Source organism: Falco punctatus (genome assembly GCF_963210335.1).
Source record: "Falco punctatus genome assembly, chromosome: 9".
NCBI classification, from domain to species: domain Eukaryota; kingdom Metazoa; phylum Chordata; class Aves; order Falconiformes; family Falconidae; genus Falco; species Falco punctatus.
In genome coordinates, this window is record NC_137589.1 from 47220168 (window position 1) to 47247235 (window position 27068).

The following is a 27068-nucleotide window of genomic DNA, read 5'->3' on the forward strand; positions in this document are numbered from 1 at the left end:
CCCCCGAGGGAAACACGGCTCTAAATGCTGTGGCGAGGGGGTTATTCGGTGTGTCCCTGTCACCGGGTTTGGCAACACACTTGGGCACCAAGAAGGAGCAAGGGATTCTGCCCGGGCGAGGCCGTGGCACCGGGTCAGCGGTTTAATTTTATCCAACCCAATTTGCTGGCTTTATCCAACCTAAACGATTCCATGACCGCGCGCCGCGGCGGGGCGGCTGCCGACAGGCGCGTTCCCCCCCCGAGGGATGGCCGCGCCGGCCTCCGTGCCCGCTGCGGCCCTGGGGGTACCGGGCGGCGCCGCCCCGCTCTCTTCGGACACGGACCCCCGCTCGCCTCAGCGGGAAGCGGGCCCGGGCCTGCGGCCCCCTCGGGCCGCCGAGCGGGGACGGCTCAGCGCGGCGGCCGCCCGGGCACTAGGCCGCGTCGCCAGGGCCGACGCGTTGCTATGGCGCGGCCCGCCCCGCCCCTCGCCGCGCGCCGCTGGCGTCCCAACATGGCGGCGGCGGGCGGCAGCGGGCGGCTGGCGCTGCTGGCCCTGCTGCTGGCGGCGGCGGTGGCGCGGCTCTACCGGGCGGGGGAGGACCCGCTGACCGTGCTGGCGGCCGGCTCGGTGCGGCAGGCGCTGCTCAACTCCTCGGCCGCCTGGGTGGTGCAGTTCTACAGCTCGTCCTGCGGCCACTGCATCGCCTTCGCCCCCAGCTGGCGGGCCCTGGCGGGGGACGTCAAAGGTGAGGCGCCGCCGCCGCCCCCCCCGCGGCGGGCTCAGGCCGGTCCCTGGTCCCCGGGGAGCGCTCACCGCCGCCGCCCGGCTCTCCACAGCAGCCCTCCGGCGTGGGGCCGGGCTGCCGCGGGCCTGGCCCTCCGCCCCCGCGGCCTCCCCTGGTCCACCGGGCCGCGGCCGTCGGGCTCAGCGTCACTGCCGGAACCGGAGCTTCGTCGTGCCTCGGCGCACGTGCTTGGTCACCCGCAGGGTGCTCGGCAGCATCAGAACCCCGGCACCCGTGGGTGGAGGTGGCGACAGGGCCTCGGCTGGCCCCGGCGCCCGTGGATGGCACTGGGGCCTCGGCTGGCCCCGGCGCCCATGGGTGATGGTGAGGCCTCGGCTGGCCCCGGCACCCATGGGTGACAGTGGGGCCTCAGCTGGCCCCGGTGCCCATGGGCGGTGGTGGCGGGGCCTCGGCTCGCCCCGGCTCCCGTGGGTGGCACTGGGGCCTCGGCTCGTCCCCGCGCCCGTGGGTGGCACTGGGGCCTCGGCTCGCCCCGGCGCCTGTGGGTGACGGCGGGCCCTTGGCTCGCCCTGGCACCCATGAGCACTGTGGTACTGTGCCACGTGTGGCCATGCTGTGCCTGGGCTGCAGTGGATGAGCATCATCCCTCTTCTCACTTCTCTGGTGCCAGTGCGGCCCACAGGGCGCCACGAAGCGTGGGTGATAGTAGCTGGTCCCCAAATTAAAGGTTTCATAGGAATGCAGGGATAAACCATCACTGCCTCGCACGTGCAGCGATCCAGCTGCGGATTTACGCACGGGAGTCTCTGCTTGCAGCGGGAGTGGATGTGCTGAGAGAGGTATGTTTAGACTAAACTCTTTGAGGTGAGATCTTTATCTCCAGAATGTTTTGTAAAGAAACTAGCCTGTTCTAGAAGCTAAATGAAAAATAAATACTGCAGTACTGGAGAGGCCGGTGCATGTTTTTGATTTATATCTTGCAAATTCAGTGTAGTGTGAATGGACTAGAAGAGCAAAAAGGATCACCAGGAGAGAATACAAAAATCAAGCGAAGTGAGAGTCAGATTTTCAGGTTTATCAAATAGTGACAAAAAGAAATGATGACCTCCACTGTTTATGCTGAGGGAGACCTGCCTTGCTGTGACAGCCTGCGCCGTTTTCTTCGCGGGTGCTGAAGTGTTTTACTCTTGTTTGTAGATCTAAGGTAAGGAAGTAAACAGGCCCCTCAGGTGTCAGGCAAATTCAATACCTGTGGTGGGGAGAAGAGCTGAGGTCAAATTTGTAGGAAATGTTTTGCTTAATATAGTGGTGTAAAAGCTTTTAAACTACTCTAAATTGAGCATTTCACCCAAGAGACATTTCTAGGATGGAGACAGCAGTTCTAATACATTCACATGGTTTCAGTTTGAGAGGGAGTGAGGAGCTCTGGCTTTTCTCTGGCAGCCTTTTATGTGAAAAGTATTAATGAATAACATGAAATGCAGGTGCAGCATTAGGTGTACGTGGGTTTAGATAAACGGAAATGGAGACCTACCCAAAAATAGGTCCCGATGAACTTGTCACACGCTGAGGGTTGCTGACTGACGAGCAGAAACTCAGAACTGAGAAACACAGAGCAGTAATGGTTTCAGAGTGTTTCAAAGGCCTCTTACTTGCATCGGGTTTTTTGTTTATAAAAGCAGTAGCTTTTTTCTGTTTTCTTTGCGTAACATTTTCACCTTCTGATTTGATTTGCTTGTGGCCAAAGTAGTATTAGATTTTCTTCTTTCTTGAAGAAAAGTAAGAAACAAGTAGGTGTTTGAACGCTGCAGTGAAGATCATGAAGAGTCTGAACTGTCTAGAGCTTTTGTCAAAATAAGACAGGGACATGTTTATATATAACTACAGCAGCGTGATACCTTTGTAGGCAGTATTTTTTTGTAACTTGTAATGACTTCTTCAAATATGTATTTTCTTTCTCATCTGCAGTCATGGTAACTGCAAATGATGTTACGCACTTGTATTACTATAATTAGCTAAAGGCCTATTCTTTAATCCATTGAGTCTTTATGAAGACTTTCCTTTAAAAAGTGGATTTTTATGTTTGTGAACATTGGCACTACCAGCAAATGCAATTGTCTTCTGGTGTTATTTGTCAGCAAAATGTTTTTATTTAAAAGTTGGAATTAATGGATTTTAGTAGGAGACTGAGAACAGTCACACTTTTTGTTGGTAGCTTCATCTAAAAAAAAAAAAAACACCCCTAAACTGTTTGAACCACTTAAACTGTCTCAGCATTTATTTTCCAAAAACATGTATTCATCTACTGGGATATTACAGCTGTCTTTGAGGATGCAGACTCATCTACATTAGAGGGCTCCTAAATCACTGTGTTGTATTTGCTAATTTGATACGTAGTCCAGTTAAATCAGTACAACTACTTTGTCCATGAAAGGTCTGTTCTAATATACTTAATTTTTATTTCATTTTTCATTTGTTAATTCTTGGCAATATTGTCATTGCAAACTTCATAGCAGAACATAATCCTCCTGAAAAATAGGAGTGGTGCTTGCTTTTGTGTAATGTATGTTTTGAGTTTGGTACTCTCTCTCCTTTCAGAACAGGCTTTAAGCTTGGAGTCATTGCTGCTGCATTCCTAATCACACATTTAGTCTTATTACAGTGGTGTCCAGAGTGGCCATTATAGTTAATTATACTTTTTCTGTCTTAAAAGATGATTGAATCTATCCACCTAAGTGCCTGTAGGTGTGCATTATGTGTAGTAATTTTCTGTGTGGAAGTAACAAACCCTTGGAAATCCCATATACAACAAACACTGAATTATATGCAGAAGCAATCCGCTCCTCTGGATGTTCCAAATCTAGCAGTAATGATTTCCTTCTAGAAATTGTTCTGTCTTTGGTGGGGAACTGCAGAAACCTTGTCATTGTTCAGGAAGCAGCGTGTAACTCAAGTAATGCACAGGGAGAGGTTCCTTGTATGCATCTCTCATCTCCCTGACTGAAACTTCATAATGGGAAATAACACATGGCATTGCATCTACCTGCTGGAGGGAATACACGAGGTTTATCAAAGAAAGTATCTTCCTTGAAATACGCTGTGACTGCTATGTTGGTATTCTTTAGCATTTCCTAAGTGGGAGGTTTGACCAACCTGCTGGATTTCCAGTTTGTCGGATACATTCATGTCACTCATTGGAACTTGTTTAACATAAACAGGAAATAGTGTTGGTTAATACGGTATTACTCATCTACCCCTTTCGTATAGTTTGTGGGTTAGTATTTAAAAAATACTAATGCTCATTTAAAATTCATCAGCATTTAAAAAACAATCCAGGCTACAGTGCCACTGTAAACTTACGCATTCTAGGCTGTGTGCTCCGGCAACTTTCACATCCTTTAGAAAGGAAAAACTCCTTTTTAAGCAGAAGCAAATGCTAAGCAGCACACATCCCAGCTGGTGCTCTTTAACCCAAGTATTTAGCTAGAGATGGGTTTGCATTGTTGTGAGTAGGCTATTTGCATTAGGTTCATAGTGCTTCTATTCATTGTATGGAGGAGGATCAAGACAGGTGGAAAAAAAGAGGAGGAGTGGTGAAAGTTGAATGAGATAGATACCCAGAAGCCAAACTTTTTTTTTTTTTCTATTTTGCATTTTATTTGATGAAATAGACTGTTGGATCTTTTGTGCTCCTGTGAATACGTGCCCATCTGCTCTAGCATGCTTGTAGTTACTCCTGGTGCCTGTTCAGCTGTTGGCATGTTCAGCGCAACTGAAATTCTCCATGAGCGCCCCATCCTCCTCCAAAGACAAATAAAGGTCAAGCTAAATTTCAAAAACAGCTAGGCATGCAACTGTCAATCAGATCTTGAACTTGATGAAGCTTTCATGCTCTTTGCTATAAAAGCAAGTTTAATTTTAGTGCTTTTTACATTTTATTGATACTTGGGAATTGTGGTATACCTTCAAATTCTGCCCACAGCTGTTTTGATTTAGCTTAGCTTTAAAAAGTAACTGTCTAAGGAGTCTTTTGGAGCGGTTCTTCCTTAAAGTGATTGCTGCAGTGGAGCATGGCTCAAAAAGATAAGTTCCTAGCAAAATGAGAAGGAAAAAGCTATAAATGAGGTGAAAGCTTTTACTGAAGTTATATAAGCATATTTATAGAAATACTTGAACTCTTGTGGTTATTGCTAAGAAACATTTATAAAGGAAACTTACAGTGATGTTCAAACCCAACTATTTAGCACTCTGGTTAAAACTCAGATATTTTTTTGAGGTATATCTAATGTATTCCTGAACAGTACTAAAAGATAAAGACAGCTTTCAGTAGACAATATGTTAGTCTTGGGTTATGTGCAATTCTGGAGACCTCTGAGAAAATTATAAGTTCAGTAAATAGTGAGTCCTTGTTAGAACAGCTATAATACGAGATGATGCATCAAATTTATGGGTTTGTAATTGACAACCATGTGGATGAGTAACTGTTAGATTAATTTTATTCAGTTATATATATTCTGCATGCTTTATTTTATGAGCTTAGCTAATGGGAAAAGCTAGGGAATACAGTCCGGTAAGTTGTAAGCGTTGGGTTGGCTCCTCTTTCATCTTCCTGGAGTCAATAAAATGTCTTCAGCTCTGGAACTGCTACATGGTATGTTGGGTTGCTTCTTATTTAGGTATATTGAAAAGACTGATGCAGCTAAAGAAAACAGGGAGGTTTTAGTTATTTTAAAAATCAGTAGACTGTATTACACTCGAGGGTAGAAATGAATAGCAAATGAGGATCGACCGAGGTCTTGATTTTTATGCCATTGGAATCTAACGGAGTTCAGCTGTTGATTTCCATGGGAAGCAGGGTAATCCATCAGCTGGGATCCATGATCTGCTGAAAATTGAAAGATATCTTTGTTTTCAGACTGGGAATCTGCAATTAGAGTTGGTGTGCTGGATTGTGGGGAAGAGGAGAACTATGAGACGTGCAAAGAATATGGTATTCACTATTACCCAACTTTTAGGGTAAGTGGCATATTATATTGCCTTAGGTAAATGATGTATGCTTTATAGTAATTAAAGCCGTACGTAAGATGCTTGCACCATGTTACATGTGACTAGCTGTTCTTTAGCTGGACTACTACTTGGCTTTTGCTGAGAAAACTGCAGACTTGATAAAAGATTAATTTGAGTTCTTGATGAATGCAGTAGCTGATGCAGTTATTTATAGCAGTAATTTAGTCCTCAGTTCTGAATCTGAAAAAATTCTTATTGAAAGAAGATACCATTCTAGAAAGTACTATGTTGTTACATTTATGTAACACTTAGTTTTAATGTATTCATTAGATAATAACAATTTGTATAAATGTTTTTCAAATTCAGGTGTTCATGATTATTAGTTGGTCTGTGGAAGTAAAGGTAATGCACTGAAATTGTGTCATGCAATCAGTTGATTTCATGACCAATTAAAAATTTACCTTTGACTCCACTATTTTTCTAATTAATGTCGTACTTTGTTTAAACTGGCTTTTAAAAAAGGGATCTTGTGTTTGTTGAAAGTATCTATCATTGCTCATTTTCAGGTCTTAAGTGCAATTTTTAACTTCTCTGTCTTTGTCAATCTGTATAATCACGTTATTAGCCATAATATGAGCTGAATGTGATGGATGGAGAGGATTGAGGAAACTTTTCAGTGTAGAATTTTTGATGTTCTACCCTGATAGAAAGAACAGGGTTTTTTTATATCTCTAAAGTTTTGGGTGTAAATTGGAGTGCACTGTTTATTAGACATTGAATCTTTATTTTATTGTTTATAGCAGAAGGCAGTCAAGCTCCATAATATATCCTGTTTAACCACTGGAGGGAGTTAAGAAAATGTGAATAGCGTTCTAAGTATAATCGCAGTCGGTAGTACTGGTTTGATAATCAGGTAATTTGTGTTTGGGTTAATGTTTGCAGTGGTGGATCGATATACACTATTGAATTATGCATTATGGTACTTTTCCTCTAAAAGTTGGCTTTATTGTACCACTCAAAACTCTTCATATATATATACATGTGAGCTACCATCATGTAGTTGAGAAGCAGGTGTTTGGAACTCATAGGCTAAGAGAGAGACCTGTCTTCTGAACAGGTAGATAAAAATGTTTTGTAATTAGAAATTGAAAGCCATTTTTGTTCCTAAACGGAGCTTTTGTCTGATACAGTGAGTTATTTTCAAAGCAATAATTCTTTTTTTTTTCTCCCACATAGTACTTCAAAGCATTTACAAAGCAGTTTACTACTGGAGAAAATTACAAAGGTAAGAATATCCTACTGTAAGAAATCCTCAAAGCAGTTATTCTATCAGCCAGGAATGTGTCACACAATAAGCACAATCCCTTTGCTTGTCAATTAGTTTAGACAGCTAGAGAGGAGATGGACACTAAATGGCTCTTTAAGATACGGTATTACAAGTACTGTATGAAAATGCAATGTCAGGCAGAATTGTAGACAGGCAAAACATTTGTTCAAGAACTTAGGACTTACATTCCTCATCTTTTTGAAATGTAGTTCTTAACTTTCACAAATGGCTAGATAATTTTTTTTAAATTGCCTTTTTCTACCACACATCTCATCAGCGTGAGATCCAATTTGCTCAATCCTGACTCTGGTGCTTTTTGATCTGTCAGCCACTTTCCAGGCATCCTGAATCTCACTGGGAGAACCCCTATTCAGATGCTGACTAACTGAAAACAGGCTTATCCTGTGTGTCTGACAGGATCACATCTTGAGGTGGTTTGTCTGGGGACAAAAGTAATGTTGTCTTTTTCAATGGATTAACATTTAAAAGGCCAGAGGTCAGAAGAGAGACCACCTGCACCATTAACCCTTAATGTAGAAGTAGACTGCAGTTGTACCTGCTACTTTTTGGCATGTGAGAGTTGCTGCTTTTTAATTTACTTCTTTTAAAGTAAGTAAAATATTCCCACACTTCATTTATTTCCTCATATTGTTAACCTGGTTTTGTAACCTCAGCTAGCAGGTTTGGTAACAATGGTACACCTCTGCAGTTTTTAATGTATGATTAATATCTTTATTGCAAAAAAGCTACTGAAATTGCCCACACCAACTACTGTGAAAATGAGCACATATCTCTAATGAAGCATTTTTTGAAGGGAAAATCAGCAAGGCAGGCAGATGGTTAGATTTGGAAAAGTCTTGAGGTTTTATTAATTTTGGGGTGGACTGACAGCTTTTACATATGATCTCATCTCCATGTTAAAATGAAATTCTACTACTAAATCTTTAGTCCCTGCTCTTCAGCCAAGTAGTAGCCTGGTTTTTACATCAAAACTTAAAACAAAAACCTGACACAGAAAAGCATGACAGTGTATGAAAACCTGTACGTGAGGCATTTTTTTCCCAGTTTTCTGAAGTGTTCTAATTTTTTGTAACCTGTACTCAGCAGGAGCAGATCGAGAGCTGCAAACAGTTCGTCAGATGATGATTGACTTCTTACAGAACCATTCCCAAGAGTTGAGACCGCCTGCTTGCCCACCATTGGATCCAGTTTCGTATGTTCCTTGTTTAAAATACAGCTGCTCTATGCTTATTATGTTAAATAAAATGTAGAAGGTCCTATTAAAGACAAAGTAAGCGTTTTTTCTTATCAGTTTTGCTATGAGATTGTAAAAGGAAATTCCATCGATAACAGTGGGTGTATTGCATTCTACCTATGCTAAATAGCTTTTCTTTTCTTAAAAGGTCCAGTGATATTACTTCTCTTTTTGACAAGAACAGCCATCATTATACTGCCATTGTGTTTGAAAGTAATAACTCTTACGTTGGACGAGAGGTAATGTATGACCTATGAATGAATGTTGTTGTAACAGAGCTAAATTTTGTTACTTAGCCAAACAACAAATTTTCTGATTATAGGACTGAATTAAGGGGTCATAAAGGGCAGGTCGTGCATATTTGAGATATCACAAAGTCAAGAGATTATACGAGGCTGTTGTATGTAGACACACAGAGCAACTTGCTTACAAATGAATGTGATGTCATGTTATCTTTTTCCATTCACATTTTAATAGAAGATTAATTCATCAATTTCATTGTTGCCACAATTCTTTTTTCTCTCAAGATTTGGAAGATTACAACAAAAAATGCTGTCAGATTATGTTAATGTTTTGTTACTGCTAGAGAACAGTTCATAACATTCATTTTTCTGGGCAGCTTTTGTGATTTCAACTGTTTATAATAATTACATGCTCTGGTTCTCTTTCTTCACATATAGGTTTTAGGAAATCAGATTCTAAACTAAGGTGATAGCATAACATTACTTTCATAGCTCTGAGGCACTGAGGAAGTGGAAGTCTTTGGTTTTTTGCTTCCCCCACCCCCCCAATAAAATATTTGATTTGGCATCATTTCACCACCTAATGAGCCTGCTGTTAGCTTAGACAACTGTTACTTTTCTCTTCCTGCCAAGATCTAGGATAAGTAAAGAAAATAAATTGCATAATTATCTAGGCATAATCTGTGTAGAAACATCCAATGTCTGTGAAATGTTTCCAATTAGATTTGATGCTGAGATGGCCCAGTTGCATAAGTGGAGGTGAGTGTGCTGCCAAAAGTGAGAATCACTTTGAGAAGCAGGCTGCTTCCAAACATTTGTTTTCTGGAAGCTGCTGTGTCGATACAAGTGGGCATTACTGAAGAGAAGAAATGTGATGATTATAAAGTTCCTCAGCTTTTTATCACACTTGCTTTAATTTTATTCCCTGCTGTTTTAGGGAAAGACCGAGTGTCATCTGACTAACAGAAAGTGGAGTCTGCTTTCCGAAAAAATAATATTTAGTGAAATAGAAAATAACATTGTTTTCAAGTTTACAGTATAAGACAATATGAACAAAGCTAATGGAAGTCACAATGGCTGAAGAAAGGAAGGCCATGAGTTTATCACTAATGAAAGGAAGATTGTCTTAACTTACAAGTTTGAAAGTGAGGGAAAACGTAGCAAAGATAATATTCACCTGAAAGGGAAAGGTATAGTGGAAACTGAAAACTAACAGCAGGAAAAAGATAGAGAAGAGGCAGGGAGGGGTAAAAGAATGAGAAGTAGAAATGTAGGAAGAGGTGGAAGCATGGAAGGCTTTGTAGGTAAGAATAAAACATTTGAAATGGTAGTGTAAGAGCATAGGCTAATGGGAGGATGTGAGGACTGTGGCTGTTAGAGTGGCAAAAGAGGATGCCTTTAACAGTGGGATCTTGAATGATTTAAGAAGGGAAGAAAGGAGTGTTTAAGCTTTTTTTTTTAAAGGGCAAATTTTCATTATTTTTATCTGAGTCATCATATTTTTAGGTGCAGCTTTGGCTGTAGCTGGCAAAGAACTTTGGTAGTTGAGTCCTTGGCAGATCTTTGAGACGTCCTGATATTAGCACTCTTCTGCCTCCTCCACCCTTTGCTGGATGTTACACTTTGCAAAGAAATCAGTGCCCACTCTTAGCCGCTCTAGTGTGAAAGCCTAGCATCGTGTTTAAACAGCTGATGAAGATTGGTTTGAGCTCAGATGCTGGACTGTGAACTGAAACTCTTGAGATATAGGCACCTATGCTTGTATGGAGTCTCTGCTCTGGGGTTGGTAAACAAAAACAGCTGAACAGACAGCTGGGTGCTGTGACACTGCAGACTACACAGCTTGATTTGGCAGGGCTTGCCAGGCAAAACCTTAGCTCCTGTGGAGCCCTTAATTGTTTTCTAAGTCATTGACCTCTAGGACTTCGACATCAGAATACCATAAAGTGGTGGGACCAATGTTTCTTCACTACCTGAAAATTTGCCTTTGGACTCTTAGATATATAACATGAAGCATAAACCGGTTGGTGCCTGTGGAATATCCTCTGGGCTATTTTGAGCTTTATGAGGACATTTTATCATTCATTCTCATGTTTTCTTCAGATGTTAAACTTCAAAAAGGCAAAGATCCAGATAGACCAAGGGAAAAATGGAAGATAGGAGTAATAATTTCCAGGGAAGAATAAATCATCTTTAACTGAAATTGTTAGTGTCCACAGAATACTCATAGATGTACTTCCTTGGTGAGCAGCTTAATGATACCCTTAAAGGATGATGCACCTCACCTATTTATGTGTCTTGTCCTACAGGATTGGATATTCCTCGAACAATGCATAATTCATGTCATCTTTTCATTACCCAGGTTATCTTAGACTTGATCCAGTATGAAAACATCATTGTAAAGAGAGCATTGAATTTTGATAAGCCTTTTCTTGAGAAACTTGGTATTAGCTCAGTCCCTTCATGCTATCTGATGCATCCAAATGGGTCCCATGGATTAATTAACATGTAAGTAGTTATGTGTCTGAGGAAAAAGAGGAGGTTCACTTAAGCTATAAAAACAGTTTCCATAGCTTCCTTTCATAGAAAGCAATTTACTCTGTCACCTTCTTTTACATATATATATAATGATATGGCATGTAATCAATACATTGTACTGGCTGAAGTTGTGCATTACTTGTATTAATAATGAGGCCTAATACTGCTTTTGCTTACAACTGTTCCCTGTTTATGGCTTTAACCTATTACTGTGATACTTCTGAAAGGAAAACACTTTAGAAGTGGAAAAAAAATTAAGGAAGCATCAAAGTTCTTAAAACCCCCTTGCTTCTAAGTTAAAATTCTTGTTCCATGTGAACATTGCCTGTGTAAGGCAAACTGAGATTTTTGATGAACGTGTTGTGTTCTTATTTTGAATGGAATTTTAAGCCACTAATCCAAATGATTGTTATTACTATTCCTAAACTGAACATTATGTCATTTCCCTTTGTATCAAAACATAACATGCTTCACTAGAACTATAAAACATAAACCAAAGTGAATATCTTATTTTACAAATATACTAATTTACTTTGGTTATTCACTTAATCTGAGATTAAAAGTAATCTTTACTTTGTCCATTTATATGCAGTTTGAAGCCTCTACGGTCTTTCTTTTCTTCGTATTTAAAGTCACTGCCAGGTGTAAGAAAAAAACTTCTTTTGCCGCTTCAGCTACCCGCTCAAGAAAACAAAGAGGAGAGTACAGAAGTCAAGGTGTGGAAGGAGTTCGATAAGTGAGTGATAACCTTGATTTTCAGATCAATTCTTGGTTGTTAAAATTTGCTTGCAGTTTTTTCTTGCCGCATGGGAAGCTGTGCTGTCATTTATTACCAAATTCTAGTGCAGTTCAAAATTTTACTTCGTTCCATCCCAGATGATGCACCTTGAGTTGAATTAGGCTGATCACTACTGAATCTGCATTCTTCCGCTGAGTAAAATTTAAGGCTTTTGTGCTTAATACTGGAGAAATTATGGCATCAAAGTTGAGAGCAAAGCTTTCAGCTGTTGCTTCAACTTCATCCATTTTTCGGTATAGTCAAGTAACACCTGTAAATTAGTTCAGTTCCAGCATCAAGATTACAACTTCTTTACAACTATGAGCTGTGTTTCAGACAATTCAGAGGTGAAATTATCAAGGGCTGCCAGTATTTTGTTTTTAACAGCAACCATCGGCACTGCTATGGAAGGAATGTTTTTCTCCAAAAGTACTGTTAAATATGCAATTGAATTAAAAATACCAAGGACTTATTACCCATTACCTGAAGTATCTAGATCACCAATTTGAATTGTTGGAAAACTTCAGCAAGTAATCACTGTCCCTGAAAAAATAAATGGTAAAATAACAAGCTCTAACACTTACGCAGAAAATGAGAATTCCCTGTATGTGTAATACTGAAGCAGTGCCCACTAAAAAGTGCTTGTCAAATGCAAGTATAATAGAAAATACTAAAGTCACTGTAAAAGATGTTTATCATACCAAATCCAGTAAGGTTTATCTTCACCCTCTTTCCCTCTTTGTCTGTTTGAGAAAAGGATGCAAAGGCTTTGCAGAGAGCTAATCCCTCAGCATCTTTAGATGGAAAAGATGCAGGACTGAGTGCTTTCATTTTGTGCTTATTTGCCTTTCATAGACACTATTAGTGTCATCTTCTTTCAATTACTATTATAAAATACTTTATATGAAACATTCTGTTATCAAAACAACTTTAGTTAAATTGAGCTGCTTTCCAGCAAGACAAAATCTTGTTGATATGAATCTCCAGTCCAAGTATCTTCCAAATAGGATCCTTTGGGAGAACCTCATGCATTCATATGGATGTCTCTTTATTTAAGAAACTTGAAGCAGAATTTTGCTGGTTTTTAGAATTTAAGTGAGTACATTAATAATTAAGGAGATAAAATTCAGAATAAGTCTGCAGTTTGAGTTAAGAATATAGATTATTCTGTACTTTAATATGTTATTTCCTGCATGTTATTTAGGAGATGGGGGCAGCCAGTTTCTTGAATGATTTTTTTAAATTGTTTTTGGAAATAATAGTGTTGCTGAAGTCTTAGGGGAAGCGTTAACTCTACTATGTGAACTTCTGTTTGTTCAGTTACATTGCTGTGTCATACTGTCTGAAGTCTGTACTCTAAAAGCATTGAAAGTAGAGTGATTTACTTGATGCATTTGTACTTGTGTTTTGTTGTTGTATAGGTGTTCAGTGGTGAGGAGGAATTCTTAAAATCATTTGTTTTACATGTTATACTTGTACCTGTCATAAGGTACCTAATTCTGTTTTAAGAGCTGGTGTGATTAAAATTGACTGCTAAACTTGTATGCAAAGAACCTACAGTAAAACTGCTGCATTCGGGATGCCTATTAGCACGCCTAATTCAATCACAGATATTGAATGTCTGAGTAGAGGTTGGTTTTTATGATTTCTAGATACAGTTCTTTCCAACATGGACATTTTTCAGTCTTGCTTGCACTCCTGCTCTGTGTATAATGTGCTGTTGTTCAAGGAAAGTCTCCCTTTTTTCATAGCATGTAATTTTTCTGTTTGTGGTCAGTCCTGAGGAGAAGCTATAATTTCTTTACACTGGCTATTTCCTTGCTGACAATGTCAGGGCTATAATTTCGTTACAAGGTAAAGCTGGCTGGCAAGAAAAAAGTTTAGTCAAATATAAAAAAATCCTGTATGTGTGGTTATGCTTCATTTGTCTAAACTCTGAACAAAATGACATAAAATTACTCTTTTAAAAGAGTATGGTGAAACTCATTAAACTTGACATTCACCATACTGAGTACCTGAAGTAACTGCTGTGTCTTCCCATACTGGTGTAGGATATACTGCAATCATTGTAGAGTGGCAAATGTTGAGGTTTTAATGACACCTACTATATATCAATTTTACCTTTATGACTGGTGAGAAAATGAGCGAAAGAAACCTGCCACTTGATAACATTATATATGTGTGTTTCAGATCTAAGCTGTACATGGCTGACCTTGAATCGGGATTGCATTACCTGCTCAGGGTAGAGCTTGCTACGCACAAGACACTTGAGGGAGCTGAGCTAAAGACCTTCAAGGATTTTGTTACTGTCTCTGCCAAGGTATACACTTCTAGTCTTTGATTATTTGTAAGAATAAAGTGGTTCTAACATAAAATTTATTATGTGACATAAGTCTCTCAAAATGTCTTTCACAATGTTTAAATATATGCTTCCTCGCTAGCTTAAAAAATAGTTTTGTGGGTTTCTTTAAATGTTATTTTTGAGTTATTTATCCCATTCTGACATACCTGTAGGGCTGAGATGCATTTTAATTTAATCTTAGAGGGCTCGAAATTAAATAAAGCTTAAGTAGTCTGCAGCATATTGAACAAACCCTGTAAATATAGTCCATTTATCAGATTTTCAGGGTAAGTAGCTATTGTAACTGAGTGGGATTAAAAAACCCTTTGTTTTTCATTCTTGACTTTCGAATTTTGTTAATGCATACTTGATAAATGGTGTTCTATTTAGAGATATTTGTAACTTCTGTCTAAACTTTGAATATAATTGAGGTATTGAGTTTAACTGAGTATTTCAAAATAATTGAGGTAATGAATATAATTGAGTATTTAAATAAAGATGTTTACACATTACATTTGAGTGAAAGGACAATATATGTAATATAATGTGATTTGACTTCAACAAATTGGAATAATATAACTTTGTCAACCTACTGAAATGACCAATGTCTGTTTATATTTACTTACTGAGCAGCTAACACATTGTTTTATTTTAAAGAAAGTGAATCAATAGCTATTTAAGGGAATAATAAGGCCTATATGAACATTTCCAGATATCTGGGTTTATCTGAAAATCAGACAGACAGTTTCTTGCCCCCGCCACAGCCATCAGAGGTCAGAAATCTCTAGCTGGCCTCATTTCTTTAAGAAAGTGTAGTGGTAATCTTTCCATCATATTATCCCTAAAACATCCTCTGTTCTTGCTGATGGCTCGTGGCCAGCTGATGTCATTTGCTTCCCTGGCTATTAGTGCATAAATGGGGAATGCTCTCTTTTAGTTGCATGCTCATCTCCAGACTGCCATTACCCAAGTGGGGACTGCTGTCCATTTTCTTGTCACGTAACACTTTCCTCATAGTTCTCATTCATGATTCTCGGCTGCTTCTGTTAGGAAACTTTTTATACTACCCTCCTGTTTAACAGCATTTATAGTGATGATAAATCCAAAGTCACAGAGGTCTCTGGTTCCCTGCTTGGCAAATTTTCCTTGTTGTAGAATTAGTTTAAAAAAACCTAAAAATCAAAAACTGGCGATCAATACAGAAGTCCATTGTTTTTTGAATCCTCAATGAGTCCAATGCCCACCTGAGATACTGTGCAACTGTGGCCTTTTAGATAGTAATGTGTGATATTCTGGGGGTCCTAGAGCAGTAAATGTAATTATAGTATGCAGTCAGTAGTTCAGAGAAGTGCTGTTTTTTTGCAGACTGTTTAAGAGTTGTCTTCGAACTCAAACAATGCCCAGGGCCCCTGGCGTTAGCTGCTGTACAATTAGCAAAAGGCAATTCCTACCTGTTACATTTGCATGGTATCAATTAAGCAGTCTAGAGTTAGAGATACTATCAATAGTTGGACAAAGGCTGCAGAATGACTAGCATATGTATAGCATGTTATGTCATAAATTGCTTTATGTATTTAATGTAACAGATACAGGGACTTTATTTCCCCATCTGTTGAAATGCTGCTCCCTCTGGAAGAGTACTTAGAGGATGGTATGCATACTCTACTTAATTCTACAGTAATTAGAACCATCGTTAAAGCAAAATACTACATCTACTTAAGGAAGTCACTATTTCCAAATCACTTTGGAAATCACTATTACACATATGAAAAGGAAAATGCTCTTCTAGATGACCAACTTCTAGATTTACAGAAATCTGAACAAAAGTTTTATAAGAACTAATTTTTGTGATCAGTCTTTGAAGAGTGAGAATGATTTCAGCCTTAAGTCTTATGCTTCGTTCTGAACAGAATTACCTTAACGTGAAATTCTGTGTAATCTGTCAAAAGTTCTTCTGTAGCATTTCTGCCTTCTATTGAGTAGCTTCATTTTACTGGTTAACATTTTGTGTGTGCAATTTATTAAATTTTGTAGCAAAAGTTAGTGTGAGCTGGCTTTTTATTGAAAGCAGAACAAGTAATTAATTTGCTCATAATAAAAGAATCTGAAGAAAAGACAGGAAAAGCACATCTAGATAAAAAATAAGTGTCTTGCTGATGATGAGACCTGTGCTTTAAAATATGGGTATTTCTTCTACTTCCCAATTTTGTGTTTTTTTCCTCCCCTCAGCTTTTTCCTGGCCGTCAGCCTGTGGTAAAGTTGTTAGAGACCTTGCAAGAGTGGCTGGTGAGCCTTCCATTAGACAAAATCCCTTATGATGCTATCCTAGATCTGGTCAACAACAAAATGCGGGTAAGCTGTTACTAGTTCCCAGCATAAAATACAGCATTAGTAAAGGATAAGATTCTATATAAATCTAAGACATCACTTACTGATGGTCCCTCCAGTCATAATGGAGTTATAAGAAGGTTAAAATGAAAATAAAGTGAAATCATTACCAGAAAAAAAATCCACATGAAGGAATTGAGGGAATTGAAATAACAATCCTGTTTCAGTTTTATAATGAGCAAGCAATTGCAAACATACACGTGTTCCCTAACATCAGCTTCAAACTATGCAAGATTCCCAGCAGATATTTTTTGAGTTGCTGTGCCTGCTGTCAGCAGGATTCTTTTGAAGGTCAGAGTTGAAGTGATGGGAAATCTACTCACTGAAATGGGCAGTATTCCTGAAGAGTTTCCCCAAATACTCTTCAATTTCCTGGCATAGTAAAGGAATCCCATCTCACTTTGGTGATGCGAAGCACCATGATAGGACCACCTGTGTACAGAAGTTAGTATGGATCCTTCTTCCCGTGAAATGGGATTGCTATCTGAGAAGTGGAAACCTCCTGTGTGTTTTAGGAAGCAGAGAGAGAAGTCTCAGAAATGAAAATCTTGCACTGGATTTTAAATACAATGAACAAGTAGTGGCCTTGGTTTAAGAAGAAATAATAATGAATTCTACATCTTAGCCTGTTAAGACTTTACTGCTGTAAGTCATGTAAATCTTGCTGAGTAATATGGAATTTTTAATGTGCACAGGGAAACTGTAGCTCTGTCAGAGTTTACGGTAGTATTTGTGTGTGTGTGTGTTGTGTACATACTGTGCTTAAAAAAACCTGTACAAGTTAAGCTACTTAATGTATTCTGTCAGGCTAATGAAACATGTGATGTGCATTTTAGTAGGTTTGACATCAGTTGTACGTTGTATATCATGTGATGTGTTTGCAAGAGGGATGAGTTTTACAATGGTGCATCAGAGTATCCCAGACTTAAGGATTGTTGTAAGTTTAATGAATTCATTAGCAACAAGTGCCTCTATAGAGTAAGTGACTCTATAGAATCATTTGCTATAGCCTTGGTTCATCTCAGTTTCAAGGTAGGATCAACTGTGACTGCTGATATGTTCAGTATTGCATTTAGGTCCCAAACCTGCATATATCTTAACTATTTTTACTTTTTTTTCCCCCAGATTTCTGGGATATTCCTCACTAAGAAAGTTCAGTGGGTCGGATGTCAGGGTACAAGACCAGAGCTGAGAGGTTATACCTGTTCCCTTTGGAAGCTGTTTCATACCCTAACTGTTCAAGCTGCACTGCAACCAAAAGCTTTGATAAATACAGGTAAGCAGCAAAGTGAGGCACTTGACGGACGAGGCAAATACTTGCAGCAGTTCCGCTGTGCCATAGGAAAATGGCAAAAAGATGAGAGCAGGGTTTTTGTGTGTGTGTGTGTGTGTAAGTATTTCAACGAATAAATTGGTGGATAGTGGCTTTCGAGGCTCAGCTTTCAGGCTAGTGCCAGCAGGGGTCAGAGCATAGCTGTACTGCAGCCGCAAGGCTTTCAAAGCAAGCTGTCCATTTGTCCTTGTTCAGAAATGTGGTAAATAAAGTATGTGGCCCTAAAGACGTGCTCAGTAAAGCAGAAAAAGGAGAGAGTTTCAAACAAAGAAATTCTGAACTGCGTGAAAAGGGATGAAGGTAATTCGGATTACCTGAGGTTGCGCTGCTAATTTAATTTGAGAAGAATGAGGTTTACCCATACAGTTTACTGGCTATAAAAGATGTGCAACCATTAGCCAATCCTCCTGTAACGTTATTTCTTAAATGCTATGACTTAAATGTTATGACTGTTTGGGGTGTTTATTTCAGCCGAATGTAACTAGTGTTCATTAATCTCTGCAGTGATATACTACTTGGCAAGCACTCTGTAAAATTGCTTATTTTTAGACTTGCAGCATTTTGTGAAGCAGAGTGTTAATATTCTGGTGATGGTTCCTATTTAAGGAACGTGCTGGATATATAATCTATTTTCCTCGCACAATGGAAATAGAATTACTGATGCTAAAATACTGGCCTTTGTATGGGTTTATTCTTGCCCGGACAGTGCTTTGTTTGGTTATAGTTCTATTTAATTTTCATTTAAAGCCTTTTTAATGTCTTTTCCAAGGAATTTAAGAATTCCAGATGGACTGTTACTAGATGATAAAACTCAGAAATTTGCATTTCGACAGTTGCTGAGTATATAAAAAATTAATTTATTTTATTATTTCAAATTATGGATACATATATTTGTTCAGCATTACTTGCAATCACAGCAAAAATCTCTCAGTTCTCTAATATTGAATCTCCTGCAGAACAGGGATTTTTTTGGATGGCTAATAATCCTCTTGGATTTTTGTTTCTCTCTTTTTTTGAGTCTTGTTTTGTTTGTTACTCATGGGACAGTAGGTTGAATCCCTTTAATTTAGTACTGTTCTCTGCCTGGTGAATTTGAGGGGGTTTTGCACTGAATGATATCTTAGCTGTTCACCAGGATCATGCATAAGTTAAATTTGCCCTTTTGTCCCAGTTGCCAAAAGTGTACTAATTAAATGTAAAAATGTTCTTAATGTTTAACTCTACAGAATTACATCTTAAATTGTTCCCATGTTTCAAGCATGAGGTCTAGTCAGTCTGAAGTTAAAAATACATTGTAAAACCTGAAAACTCTTTGGCACACTTAACCATCGATTTAAATCGGGACAGATATGTGATGATCACTTCTTATGGCGAAAGAATTGGGTCAGTCTGAGACCGTCGGATTATGTCTTGGGAGGTTTTCCTCTCCTTATTGCTTGTTTAAATCCCATCTACTAAAAAGCATGATGTACTCCCTAATCCTTCCCACCACAGGTAGGGTTTTATGGTTCTTGTCCACTTTAAAGATTAGGGTTACCCTGAATTGCAGTAGTTTGGGAGGAAAGAGAAAAGGGGGATTACACGATGATACATGGCAGATGTTAATAGAAGATTCATCTCTGAGCTGATAAAAGAAAAACAAAATGAGCCATTTTGCAATTGTTTTCTTTTTAAAGCAGCTGTATTTTTCTTGATAGTTTCCTTTGCTGGCGGAGTCTGGCAGCCAGCGTGAACTTGCTATAGCTTTCTTGATACAGTGGTTTTATTGGTTTCTATTTGACACGTTTTAATGTTGAATGGTGTAATTTGAACCTGCAGTGGGATCAGCATGAGGGAATCCAAAGGAACTCTGAACAGAACTGCTCACTTCCAAGGATATATAAAATCATTGGAGAAATCTAGTCCCGAGCATGCTTAATTATATGAAATGTGGTTTTAGGTAATAGGATCTATTGGCATGAATAAGACAGGCTTGTGCATTTGCTGAATTTGAAAGACCTCCCCAGAAAATGAATTTTCAAGAGTGTAACCTTACACAGGAGAAGAGATACAATTAAATTTGTGTATGAATCTCTCATGCTCTCTGAAGAGGTTATTTGCTAGTAGGTAGTTCTGTTGTGTATGTTGTTTGGGTTTTTTCTAAATATATATTTTAGTATATGTGGTAAAACTGTTTTGCCCGAATTCATTTCAACTTTCCAAAATTATTTTTCAGCCTTTCTTTTAATACTGTAATTTAATCTGCTTTAATCTCATATCTTTCATTTATACATGCCTATTCAATCACAGATATTGAATGTCTGGCTAGAGATTGATTGCTTTTTATAATTTCTTTTTGGCTTTAAAGGCTTCCTTTTTGCTGCCATATTTAAGAATATCATGTTGTTCTAAATTAAAGGTGTTTATGACAGTCTTCATGCATTTCTTGTATACATGACTTAGAAGTACCGTGATGGTTTTGAATAGGTTTTCTTGAGGATTTTTTCCCCCGAAAAACAATGCATATATAGAGGGCGTATGTGCTACCAAACAGTTTGTTACTACTAGAACAGGACAGCAAGCAAAGTACTGTAACCCTTTACCACAGAACCTACAAAACCTGCATTGTAAATAACTCGTGGTAGAGGTGTTCAACTGCAGGAGTCAGTAATTTAATCAATCTGCATCATAAAATGTGTGTTGTTTGACAAGTGCGTGTTTGTGGTGACGTATAGTACATTTGTAAATACGTTTTGGCATAATTTACTAGGTCAATTAAGCATGAATCAGAAGACCTGTGAGACGGAGATGAAATGATTTGATTTCAACACATTATATCAGGTTTTCAAGCCACTTGCAGATGTAGGGACTACCTGCAGCCACAGTAAAGGCCCAGGACAGAGTTCTCAGTCCATGAAGACCTTAACTTACTTCTGAATAAAATTACTCTTTTGCATTATCTTTAGTATAAAAGTGTGAATGTTAGAGACAGAATAACGTGTTTGTGTTTATTTTAGGAGGAATTCCTGAGTTTCTCTTCAAAGTTCAAATATTGCTAAGTAGCTATTATGTGTTTGCATTCAGTGCCTGCCAAAAAAGCCATAGAACTAAAAACTGTAATGAGATTCTGGTAGTCTGTAATACCTCAGAGTTATGGAGTGACAAACAGGTATCACAGGCACCTTGTGAAATACTTATCAGAGGCATTTTGACTCTGGGTTTTTCAGTAGTGAGGTCACTATAACTTTAGTGCCTGTGGATAAACGGTGAATGCATAACAGAAATACTCATTTAGTTATTGGGCAAGATGTAGGAGAAAGTCTCTACTTCCAGAAGAACTGTATGAAGTATAGACAGTGTAGACTTGGCATGTTTTAACAATTTCAAAATGTTCTCTTGATAATGGGCTTTTGGAAAAAAAAAATAATCAATGTCTGATTTTCATTTAGCTAAGTTTGTTCCCCCCTCAGATTGTAAGATATTCTTTGAAAGGAGAAATTTTACTGTAAGGAACACTTGACCTTTAACTCTTTATCTTAACATGTTGTTCAGGGTAACTTTGAACACAGTTGTATAGGCTGGATGTGTTGGTATGTATCGGTATAAATAGCTACTTCGCATTTTTAATAACCCTGTTGCTCACCTAGCATTTTTTGAGCTTCATTGCGTTTGAAATAATTCCCCTGTAGGTGTGCCTGATATCCCAGACAACCTTTCAAAAGACTTTGTTTTGAAACGTACTGTTGGATATCACTTTAAACTCTACATTATTTATTGACAAGTAATTTGGTTTCTAAATGTCTCACCTCAACTACTTTGTGACAATATTATGTATGTATTTTGTTGGGGAGGGGTATTTCTTCGAAGAACTGTGTGAAGTTTTCAATCCCTCTCTTTGTGGCTTACTGAGATCTAGGTTCTGTATGATGGCACATGTGCTATGGATATCTTTGAATTAGAAAAGTGGCTACTTTCTTATCTCTAAGGTGGAGGTGTAAATTTGCGTGGAACCAGAAGGTACCACCATTTCCTTTTTCCTACAGTTCACTTTTATATATGTTAAAGTGTATGTTGAAGCTGTTTGTCTAGATGGTGCTAAATGCATCTACCTTCTGTCTTCCTAGGTCTTGAAGACAGTCCCCAAACAGTACTTCAGATCATGCGAAGATACATTCAGCACTTTTTTGGGTGCAGGGCTTGTGCTCAGCATTTTGAAGAAATGGCTAAAGAGTCCATGGATTCCATTAAAACCTTGGACGAGGCTGTTCTCTGGCTCTGGGAGAAACACAACGTAGTCAACAACAGGCTCGCAGGTATGGAAGCCCATGCTTGGGAAAACCCACCAAAGGTAGCTGTGTCTGAAAAAGAAGGCTACAGCGTTTTATACAACGTGGTTTATATTTGAAGAGGGAGATGCAAACAAGGCTCCATAACATGAATTTAGAACAACCGTCTAAAGCAACTGTTGTTCCTGCTTTTGACATTTTTTTTTTATGAAATACTGACTTCAAAAGGCTGACTCCGTATTTACATCAGCGTACAAGAAAAGATACTACTTGTGTATAGAGCAAAATCTGGAGCATCCCAATCAGCTATAACTAAAGACTATCATGTTAACTTTGAGCGAGAAACACACACTTCCGATATAACTGCGTTACTAGAGGATAGTGTCTTTTAGGAGATATAACGAAAAAACTTGTTCATTCTCAAAGATACTGTTTCTTCTGAGATTTCCCCTGTTTCTTGATGGGAGTGTCTTTCTGCTGTACAAATCAAAGCCTTTTCAAAAACTAGCAATAAAGTTCAGCTACTTATCAGTGGATAACAATAATTAAACATCTTTCTGTAGCAGTTTAAATAGATGTGAAATCCTGTCTTCATTTTGTTCTGGAGCTATGCTGTATAGAAAATAATGATAATTGAACCAAAGATTTTCTCAGGATAAAAGAGCGTAAACTATTAGCAGATCAGCAGCTGTATAAAATAAAATTACTGAATGAAGAAAATCTGTTCCCCTGCTAGATTGCTATGTTTTCAGTTAGACTAAAAGTACCGTTAGAATACTGGTTGTTTTTAATCCGTTCTGTTATGGGGATATCAAGTAACTAAAGCACTAAAGAAAATTGGTTTCTCTTTGCACTAAATCCCTGTCTGCTGTTATGGATCTGTGTAATGTAGCATTAGTTACAATTTAAATATGCTATATTGTGTTTATATTATTGTTATGCTGAATTCCCAAATTTTATGAAGTATTAAATACTGTTGCGAGTATAAACAGTTTTTCCCTTTTCTCCAAGCAGAAAAATAGTAAATTCTGAGATATTTAATAAAAACATCCCCTAATGGTTGTTACTATTGCCAGGTTGAACACAGGAAAAGGTAGTCCTGTTGACTCGAACTTGCTAAGTAGTGGAGCAATATACTTATTTAGAACATTAAGTTATTGGAAAACTCACATGGATATTGATTTAGATGATGCAACAGCCAGCTAAAATACCCTTTTAGTAAGAAGTATAAACGTACTGGAATAAATAATAATGTTAAATTATGCTTTTTAAGTTTGCTAAAATTTCTCTTTGGGACAGTGATAGATTTTAAACCTTAAAAGCTGCATCTGTGTTTCTGGTAATATGTATAGCTTTCAATGAGAAATGATCTTTGACTGGTCAATGAAAACACCTTGGCACAGCCTTCAAGTGTGGGTCACGAGATTGTTCTATATGGTTCTGCCCTATTTAATTCTTTCCTGTTGCTGTAGAATGTACAGAATTTATAGCGTTCTTCTCTTTGGCAGGAAAGCATGAAGTACAGTAAGCTTTCTGTCTGTAATCTTACCATAAGATGTTTTGTTTCTGCTTTCTCTACTGAAACAAATTGATTACTGAGTATTTAAGATATCTGAAATGCAAATTGCTCTCTTACTTCTGAATATCAAGGAGACAAATATTTTCAAGGATCCTCTGCACCCCTAAACGTGATTTTGCTCAAAATCATGGGGAAGTTTTCTGCCTTTAAAAAGGATAATAAAAAATAATAAAATAAAAATCTATTTCTGAAATATTTTAAGCATTAGTGTACTAATAAAAATCAGCTAAATAAACTAGTTTTGTGAGTTTTTTTACCAGGTAGAGATTTTTGTTGTAAAAATAATCTTTGTCCACATTTTAAAATGTTGAGGTTTAGAGCAAAGTGCAACAGTAGCTGTAGCATTCGGTTCTTTGCCATCAAGACAGAAAGGTGGCCAGAGCTATGGGCAGCTGAAATGTTAAAATTGGATCTAGTTCAAGACAACATTATATATCTATATAAAAATACATAAAATGCTAACAAGCAAGCTGAAAAACAAATCTTAAATACGGTAATGGTTTTAAAGGACTGAAAATAGTTTTCTATAGTAACAGTGCAAGCTGTGAAAAAGCAAGCTTAGAATAGAATGGTTCATAATACAGAAACACTAAAAAAATCTGCAACTCTTTGGCCTTGAAGCTTCTTGCTGCAAACCAGGCTTCAGGATTAAAAGAGTACTGAGTGCAAAAGAGCAGTTTGTTTTGAACCATAATTCAAATTAACCCCTGAAAGGCCCAGATGGTGAGGTTTTCGTGCCTTCTAAAACCATAGCAATTGCAGTATCTTGTATTAGAATTCGAACACTACAGCTTTTACTGAGAGAAAAGGAAAATAATTACGATTTAGCATGTGTGTTTTGAAAGAGGAAGTGATACTTTGGAACGTAATTGATGCATCCATAAGGAAATTTAAGAGTTTCCAAATTTGTTCATGATTGTCTTCAGTTTAATAAAAACATTATTGCGTTGTGGGCTTTTTTTGCCAGTCTCACTATTTATAAGTGGAAAGTACTCTCTGTGGTTTCCAGTGAAGTGTCTGATGGTTCAGCTTTCCTAGTTCATTCGCTTCTGATATTTTTATTTTTTTTCTCCTCCCAATTAGGTGATTTGACTGAAGATCCAAAATTTCCCAAAGTTCAGTGGCCAACTCCAGATATTTGTCCTGCATGTCATGAAGAAATTAAAGGATTACACAGCTGGAATGAAGCCCAAGTTTTACAGTTCATGAAGTATCACTATAAAAGTGAAAATATTCTGTATAAATACACTGAAAGCCAGACTGACTCCAGTGAAACTGAACAGGGAGATACAAGAGACGTGAAAGACAAAAGCCTGCTGAAGAAACCGAGTGGAAACAGAGAGAATAAGGTCCAGGATAAAGAAAACATACTAGATTCAGAATCTAAGGTGTTAAATAAGCTAATAGCAAATCACGGACCTGTCAAAGATAGCGGCAAAGGTGCAGGTGGATCAGCTAACATTAAAGAGGCGAAGCAAGCTGTGTCTTTCTTGGGGATTGGATTTTCAAACATAGACATGAGTCTGTGTGTCATCCTGTATGTAGCATCATCCTTATTTTTAATGATAATGTACTTTTTCTTCCGAATGAGATCTAAACGGTGGAAAGTGAAGTATTACCGTCCATCTGTATAGAAGTTTAAATTGGAAACAAAGTTTTCATTGTACATGGCTGTTCAGTACCAGATACAGCTTTAATATTTATGATCAGGGATTTTATATACAGTATTCCTTGTTTCAAAACCCAAGTAATTTCACAAGTGTTCTAGCTTAATGTATGGAGCTCACTGTAAGTACCCTAATCTTTAACTGAGGCACACAGTGCTATCATAAAATGTCCACTGAAGGAAGCATTGCATTTTTCAGTTAAGATTTTTCCGTGACTTACCACCTACATCCTTTACTCATTTTCAGAGTAAACATTGCATTATGCAATCAACTGTGCCTGCTTTAGAAGGAAATTGGATATTGTTTTGTGTACTTCAAGTCAGGGTCTTGGGTTTTATTTTAATTTATCCGGAGCTGATTTTACCTGCCACAGTACTGAACGGTTATGCTGTTACCTTGGCTGCTTCATTTGGGGAAGCAAGAATTCTGATATTTTTTTCAGGAAACAAGAGTTCTATTCTGATTAAATCAATTCTAAACCTATGTGACTTTCTAAAACATTATTTACACTGCATATTTGAAGTAGAAAGCACTACATGTTCAAGTAAGTCTTGCATTCCATTGTGTGTTCCAGCCTAGGATGTGTATGTCTCTCTTAGGATGAGAGTTTTGGGGCAGTTTGTATCTCAACAAGCAGCCTGATTCTGATTGCTAACACTGTTGTCTAACTAATGGAGTTTAGATGTAAGCAAGGACAGACTTGGACCTGGTGCTTTACTTGCTCCTGTATTGGATGTGTTAATGGAGTGTTAGATAACTCGCCTTACGCATTTGTGACCCAGAAAAGTAGCCGAGTAATTAATTGTGTTATCCAGGTGGAAGCCAATTCTGGTGAACTCTAGTAAAGCAAAACAGTGCTTTTAGTGGACAGTGAGATGTGCAGCAGCATGCCAGACACATTTACAGATCTGGAAAATACTAAGTTTCTTACGATGTTGGATAACTCCATTACAATATATCTTCTTGTAAGGTGGGCTAAACGCTTCACTTGGTATTTCCAGTTCTGAGCTCACCTGGAGTATCCCGTGCTAGCTGTAAGGTTGTCTGTACAGTACTCAGGAGAAGAGCCCATTTCTCTTGCCCTTCTGCTGGAGTGCTCCTCTGTTTGGGTCCAGAAGGGTTTAAGTAATGCTTGAGTCCGAGTGCCACTCCGTTCTGGGATGCGGCAGCAGTTAGTTGCCTTCACAGGGCTGGCTGAGGTCCTGGCTGGCAGCAACTGGAAGAAACCATGAAAAGTTATAAAATTACCATTCAGAGTAGGAGTTCCTTTGTGATCCTAGCTGTGGGGGATAACTCACGTCCTGGATAGTGAAGTTTATAATCCTATCCAATGTAATTGAGCATGTTCTAGTTATCCATTACCTAATCTTTAGTTAATCCTAATAGGTTTTGGCCTCAATGTTTTCTTGTGGCAGTGAGTTCTACAGATTACTTATGTTATATAAAAAGGCTTTTCCTTTCAATTCTACATTTGCAACTTTTAATTTAATTGAGCGTTTGCTAGCTCTTGTATTACATGAGAAGGAATAAATAGTCCCTGGCCAATTCATTGTATTTGTACTGTTAGTGTGCCCTGCTCTTATTTCCATGATAAACCCTAGCATAACAAGTTTAAAGC

The 27068-nt window shown here is 38.5% G+C and overlaps 1 protein-coding gene across 1 annotated transcript; it reads left to right on the forward strand.

The window, feature by feature from the left end:
• Positions 1-141: 141 nt before the first annotated feature.
• On the forward strand, positions 142-25933 carry QSOX2 (quiescin sulfhydryl oxidase 2). The gene is given in 13 exon segments (XM_080401955.1): positions 142-458; positions 461-730; positions 5646-5746; positions 6974-7022; positions 8169-8277; positions 8468-8558; positions 10924-11069; positions 11692-11835; positions 14068-14197; positions 16448-16570; positions 17732-17882; positions 22043-22231; positions 24867-25933. Coding segments are annotated over 13 exon segments (2265 nt in total). The 5' UTR covers positions 142-247; the 3' UTR covers positions 25418-25933.
• Positions 25934-27068: the final 1135 nt, after the last annotated feature.